Genomic DNA, 7,412 nt, shown 5'->3' with positions numbered 1-7,412 from the left:
TGAAAAGCATGTTGGCTGGAAGACCTTGGGGATTCTGAAAGCTCACAGGGGTATCCTTAGGAATCACCTTGAGTGTGTGAGCTCAAAAAAGAGTTCTGGCTTGTCTTGTATTTGAAAATTTCAAAGATAAAATGGCGGGTACATGAATAAGCTCTGCGAGCCTGATGTACCTCTCTGAGAGGACGTTCTGCCTGTAACCTGTCACACGGTGCAGTCCCCTCTGAATACTGATGCCCCTCCCTCTTGATTTTTCCCTGGAGTACAAACCAGATTCAAGTGGCTTGTGGCTGACTAGGTAAGACCTCTGATGGTTGGAGTCCTTTTGGAGAACTGTGTGTAACACTCTCAATTTCCTATGAGGTTCCATGTTGGTGGGCAGGGGAAAATATCTAGGAACTGCTGAGGATGTCATAAGGGTGACCAAGGAGGGGTGTCCCTTTTAGCTTATTGAGATCATCAGAGATCTAGCTGGGTTGTTGAGCTAAATCCATTTCTTGACTTAATACATATAGTGCTGACTTAATACATATAGTGCTGACTTAATACATATAGTGCTGACTTAATACATACAGTGCTGACTTAATACATACAGTGCTGACTTAATACATACAGTGCTGACTTAATACATACAGTGCTGACTTAATACATATAGTGCTGACTTAATACATATAGTGCAGAGGTGATCTGATACTCTTTTCTGGTTTCTATGTATAGTCACACATGTGATATGCATATATACACTCATACAAGCATATGTTCACACAAAATTTAAACTAGCTAAATAGAAAACAATCAGGGACGGTGGCTGTACTGGCTAGCTTTGTGTCAACTTGACACAAGCTGGAGTTATCACAGAGAAAGGAGCTTTAGTTGGGGAAGTGCCTCCATGAGATCCAGCTGTAAGGCATTTTCTCAATTAGTGATCAAGGGGGAGAGGCCCCTTGTAGGTGGGACTATCCCTGGGCTGATAGTCTTGGATTCTGTAAGAAAGTAGGCTGAGCAAGCCAGGGGAAGCAAGCCAGTAAGGAACATCCCTCCATGGCCTCTGCATCAGCTCCTGCCTCCTGACCTGCTTGAGTTCCAGTCCTGACTTTCTTGGTGATGAGCAGCAGTATGGAAGTGTAATCCGAATAAACCCTTTCCTCCACAACTGCTTCTTGGTCATGATGTTGTGCAGAAATAGAAACCCTGACTAAGACAGTGGCACATGTTTGTAGTCTCAGGGTTGGGGAGGTAGAGACAGAAGGGTGTCTGGGCTTCTTTAACCAGCCAGTCTACAGAATTAGTAAGTTTAAGGCCAGCAAGTGACCCTATCTCAAAAACAACAACAACAACAACAACAACAAAAAAGAGGTACACAGTGTCTTTAGTAAACCCTACCTCCATGCATACATATAAACATAAAATTAAGCAGGACCAAGACGGGAGAAGCGGCTCAGTAGGTCGGAGCACAGACTGCTCTTGCAGAGGACACAGTTTACTTCCCAGAACTCACGTTGGGCAGCTCACAACCACACATAACTATAGCTCTTGGGGATCTGATTGCCCTCTTTTGGCTTTTGAGGACACCCACACTCACTTGGGTCCACGCCCCCATCCCACATATCCACATAATTAAAAATAAAACACACCTGAAAATATTAAACAGGTAAAAGCACATACTGAGACTTACATGCTCATGTAAAAAAGACAGCAGAGGGCTGAGGAAATGTCTCAGCTTTGCAAGCATGAGGACAGGAGTTCAAATCCTCAGCACCCCTTAAACAAAAGCTTGGCTTGGTTGCACAGGTCTATACCCCTTTGCTGTATGTGCGTAGGGGGTATTGTGGAGACAGGAGGATTGCTAGGTCTTCTTACTGGCTGCGAGATTCAGTTCCATCCAGATTCAGTGAGAGACTCTGAATCAAAGGACTGAGGTGGAGACCGATGGAGATGCATGCACGCAGGTGTTTGCACATTCATATGCATGTAGGCACACACACGCACACGCACGCACGCACGCGCACACACACACACATTAACTCATTACAAAAGACAACCCCTCCCCTGGTTCTGAAAGCAAAGAAGGAGTTTGCTTTGAGCAGATTTAGATGGTGTGTATTTCATTGTTTGGGCACAGGTGCCTTTAGATGGCTATTATACAATAAATAGGAACAGTGTTGCCATCCCAAACATCTGCTCCAGGTTTGCTTTTCCAGGTCAGAATGACTCATACTGTGTAGGCTTCCTGGCGCCCGAACTGTCAAAGACTCATTTTTCTTCCCTGTCTCCACAATGCATTGAATGGCAAACATGAAGCCCGCCTGCATGGTCCCTGCCCTAATTGGACAAGGACGTCTCCTGAAGCAGCCACACTGCGACCATGGTTATTTTTCAACTAGACGGTAGATGTTAATTGTGAGGAGTTTTCTGTTTAGGGGAACTGGTTGGCTGTCTCTAAGGAGCCATTTTCCTTCTGTTAATTCAGCCCATCTCTTGTGCCTGTTTGTTTATTTTTCTGTGTTCTTGTGGTCTTTTCTCCTTCTTGATGAGTTGAGGAGTGTTCCCGGCTCCTTTAGGAGTTCCTCACTTGAAACCGCCTTCAGCCCCTCTCCCAGTCATTTCTTACTTCCCAAGAGTCACAGGGTTGAGCTGTGGATGCTTTCAAGGCCATGGGCGTTGTCACCGTAGCCTGACACACCTGATTTGGACCTCCGCACCCTCCTTGCCTGGACTTTTCTTTATTCCCAGTTCTCCAGCCTTGACTAGATGAGACCTGCGCATGGGATCCCTGCCCTGCCGGAGCCTACACATGTTCCTTATACAAGGGCACTCTCATCCCTCAGTGAGGACAGCGCCTGGTATAGCAAACTTCTCAACCAATACTGTTCTGCGCACCTGCCCTGCACATAGGAGCACCCTTGTACCACAGAATTCCTTTACTCTTCATGCCTCTGGGTTTTGTGATTCAGCAGCTCCTCGACTCTTAAGCCCACTGCAAATTAAAATTATTATAGGAAATACACAGAACCTGGGGACTATGCAGAACATGCTAGCTTAGCAGTAGAGGACTTGAGTGGTGATCTGGTGATCATGGTGCAGACTGTGAGGTGAGGGTTAATGCTGCTGTATTCATTTATTTTCATTTTTATTTTTTGAGACAGGGTCTCATGTATCCCACAGTGGTCTCAAACTTGCCATTTAGGTGAGGATGCCCTTGAACCTCTGATTCTCTAGAGTGCTAGGATTATTGCTATGCACTACCAAAGCTGGTTTTGTGGGGTGCTAGGGATAGAATCTAGGGCTTCAGAAGTGTTAGGGTAGCACTCTACCAACTGGGCTGTAGCCCCAGCTGACTGTATTTAAAATGGAAGACATTAGGAGTTTCACAAATGAGAATCATGGTTTCCTCTGGTGACATTTGAACTTACTTCGGAAGGACCTCCATGAGCTTCGGTGGCTGGATAGTTTTGGTCTTGGTAATCTGACCATGATAGGATGTTGCTAAAGATGCGATTGACAGAGTAAAAGAAAATGTTGGGGAGAGTTCATATCAGATGCTGATTTTTAAAGACGAAATCTTCGTTAAATTCGGAAAAGGGGAAAACAAAATGTGGCATTGATCATCCTACGACCACACTAGGGAAGAAATAGAATGTGGCGAAAGTTTTAAACCTGCCTGTGCTTGGTTTAATTCGGCTTGTCGGAGAGACACACTTGGAGGGCCAATTTTCTATGCTAAAATAAGCAGGCAGTTATTGCCCCTGGACCTCTGAGTGTGGACTCTCTGAGTTACATAACTCTGATTGGCATGTAATAAAAGTGAATCTCTCCCTGCCCTCAGGGAAGCCATCAGCCGTGTCTGCGAAGCTGTGCCAGGTGCCAAAGGAGCCCTCAAGAAGAGAAAGGTATGGTCACCATCACTGTGTCTGTGACTTCCTTCCTGTGTCTCAGGGCCATCCTTCACGTCTCCACCCACATAACTGTCCACTGTGTTCTTATACAACCTGGGACATTCTTGTCATTCCTTAAGGCACCCAACTAAGGCTGAGACACTGTCTCTCTGTGTCTCTCTCAAGGTTGTAGATAACTACAGTGGCTTAAACCCTGGAGACGATGATAACAATGAACACCTTGCTAGGCATCCCTGAAGCCCATTACATACATGAATTCATGTACCCCCTAACTCCTCATGTGCCCGCCACCTCAGTGGTAAATGCTAGCAAATGCTTAACAACTGGATCCTGGAGTTGTGAGAGGGAGGCAGGACACTGAGTTCATAACGATGCCAATTACTATGGTATAAATACTTTCACGTGGCTGACTCAAGCTTTCAACGCAAGGTCCCTGGAAAGACCCATAGCAGCTCATCACTATGCTGTATTTTGCCCAGGCACAGCAGATAGGGCCGGAAGAGCACAGGTTTGCACAGCATGAAACCGGATAGCCAGTATTTGCCATCTTTAGATGCCATTTATGCAGTTGCGACTTTGTATAAAATAACTTTCAACAATAGTTGTGCTCGGTGGTCAGCTCATAGCATTTCTAAAGATGGGATGCTTGGCTTTCCTGAGCTGGCTCAGCTGTGTCACTGGAAATCTCCATGTTGTAGATGATAAAACTTGAGGCTCTGGGCTGAGAAGCCACCATGTGGATAGGAGCTGGGGCCATGGTCAAGCCAGACCACCTGCTCCAGAGAATGGATGTCCATCTATACTTCTAGATTGTTCCATCCTGATTATGTCTGGGCTAGGAGGGGAAAATACCTGGGGGCTGGGGAAGGATAGCTCAGCTGGTAAAGTGCTTGTTGCATAACATGAGTTTGGATTTGCAGTTATCCATGTGAAATGCCTGACATGGAACCACATGCCTGCAATCCCTGTGCTGGAAAAACAGAGACAGGCTGATCCTGGGGCTCACTGGTCAGCCAGGGTTGCAGAACTGGTATACTTCAGGTTCCATGACTCTGTCTACAAGTACAAGGTAGAGAGTTTTAGAGGAAGACACCTGATGACCTTTATTCTCACGTGCATGCACACATCTGCACCTGCACACACACACACACACACACACACACACACACACACACACTATATATCACAACAAAAAAGAAGAAAACATTGAATTGAGCTGTCTCTCTCATTAAGTATCTAAGAAAGAAATAATTCAGCACCCACAATCATAACTTTTACCCACCTAGAAGGGATTTGCGGGGAAGCCTATAACATAGAGCCTTATATCTATCCCAGTCTGAGCTTTCAGATTCCAGATAGTTTTGTCTCCAAGCCACTTCTGTCTTTAGAACTGGGGACATTCATGAACCTATAGGGCAACTGGGCCTAGGGCTCAGAACTTGGCAGCTGATGCTATATGGTGGCCAGTCCCTGGGAACCAAGCAAAGCTCTAGAATCTTGAATACAGAAAGCAAGGTGCCCCTGAGAAGAGCGAGGAAGACCACCATCTTTCGGAGGAAGTGGTCCTAACGGGTCTTGTGGTTCCCTTGCATTTCCCTTGGTGGGAAGAGACGGAGGTAAAGGCTGCTTTCCAAACTGTACCCCAGATGCACTTGACCTGACTCTCGCACAGGGGAGATGAGTTCTCTAAAAGGCTCTTTTGAAGCGTTAAGTAAAAAGAAAAAGAAGAAAATAAATTGGCAGGGATACTAAAGGAAATAGCATCTATCTGGAGGCAAAGAGCTGAGGTTTGGGTCGCCCAAACCAGGGCAACCCGGAGGTAAGTTCAGCAGGATGCATTCTTTTGAAGTAGAAGCTTTCCATTAAACTTTGTCTTTTGAGACAGGTCATTGGCTGGGCAGGCACCCTAAACTGCAAATCCATTCTGATTGGTTCATTAACTAGGCTACTCCCCACTGAGTGGTTGGTATACAGGGCCAGTGGGTCTGCGTCTGGCCTCTTATCTGAGTCACAGGAACATCCTGTGGTCTGAGCCTCTGCAGAGGGATGTGACCTTCTGTTTCCCAGCTCCACTTTAGACAGCCTTAGCTGCTGCATTGTCTCTCCTACTGGATTAAAGAACTGTGGGTCTGATTAGGAACTCTTTGGCATCGTGGTCAGAGGGCATTGTAGCCAAACGGAAAGTGTGGGTTGGTCCTGGAGGACACAGGAAAGGCTTTAGCATGTGCTTAGGGATCCAGGAGAAGGTGACTGGCTGGACACTGAAGCTCTCTGATATTCCCATAAGGACTTTCTGACAAGTGATGGAGACACCAACCCCTACCTGTGTGGTTTCTGGAGGTTTACATCAAAGGGATCCGCGAGACACCAGCATATAGTCAAGGCAGCCAGGAAGACAAGGAGTTCTGTCCCAGAATTTACATATTAGATCTTTTACAGTTTTATAACCCATATTCCTGAATGTGCATATTGGCCTAGGTATTAATTTTCCCAGCTTCTCCATTTACATTTACATTTGCCTGCCTTCTGGAGCCTTTGTGGGTAGGCGAAGACTGAGAGTCTGGGGCTGGGGTTTACTGACATCTCAGCCTTCACCCTTTCAGACACAGAGTCCGGGTCAAAAGCTAAACTATCGCCCTTGGATTTCACAGCCGCCAAGTAAGATGCTGTCCAGCATCCTGGGCAAGAGCAACCTCCAGTTCGCAGGGATGAGCATCTCCCTGACCATCTCCACCGCCAGCCTGAATCTGCGCACTCCTGACTCCAAACAGGTGTGTGGCTGCCCAGGGTAGACATCCCAGGGCCTTCCGGCCCAGAGCTTACTGAGTAGCCCATGTGGAACCTGCTTGGCCGTACCTTGTACATGCGCCAACTTGACAGTGTGCCCACTGATGGATGAGTGGTTCTCTGGAATTCTGCTCTAAATGGTGGCTGTTTCGTTGGTGTGCTTGTAACCAAGAAACCGTGATGTTGGTGCAAACGTCCTGGCGTCTGCCCTTGTTTTATAGCCACGCGTTATTGGTTTTATGGGCCACATTTTAATCGTATCCTGCTTGAGGTAGACAGCATGCTGTGGTTTAACAGGCAGGAGTTTTCTTCCTCTTAGGATCTTAGGTTGGAGCCTCTGATAGTCCCTCCTGTCTCAGGGTTGTTGGGCTGGCATACTTGCAGTGTAGACAGGTGGAGACCCAGGCTACCCAACCACACTTATAAAGGCAAATTTCAGGTAGGATGGCTGCATTCCTGTGTGATATCTGTCTGTCTATCTATCTATCTATCTATCTATCTATCTATCTATCTATCTATCTATCTATTTCTGTGTGATGACCATGTTTTATGTCTATCTATCTATCTATCTATCTATCTATCTATCTATCTATCTATCTATCTATCTATCTATTTCTGTGTGATGACCGTGTTTTAGGTCTATCTATCTATCTATCTATCTATCTATCTATCTATCTATCATCTATCTATCTATCTATCTATCTATCTATCTATCTATCTATCTATCTATCT

At 46.0% G+C, this 7,412-nt stretch overlaps 1 protein-coding gene across 1 annotated transcript in view; it reads left to right on the top strand.

Annotated features, from left to right (window-relative positions):
- Shc3 (SHC adaptor protein 3) overlaps positions 1-7,412 on the top strand; it is a 137,129-nt gene that overhangs the window by 84,261 nt on the left and 45,456 nt on the right. Inside the window, exons 3-4 of the mRNA XM_021215436.2 lie at positions 3,824-3,887; positions 6,545-6,664. Of these exons, the coding sequence (XP_021071095.1) occupies positions 3,824-3,887; positions 6,545-6,664 (184 nt within the window). The remainder of the gene's footprint in view (positions 1-3,823; positions 3,888-6,544; positions 6,665-7,412) is intronic.

Source organism: Mus pahari, chromosome 16 (assembly GCF_900095145.1).
Source record: "Mus pahari chromosome 16, PAHARI_EIJ_v1.1, whole genome shotgun sequence".
Taxonomy (NCBI): Eukaryota; Metazoa; Chordata; class Mammalia; order Rodentia; family Muridae; genus Mus; species Mus pahari.
This window is presented reverse-complemented; position numbering and strand designations above follow the sequence as displayed.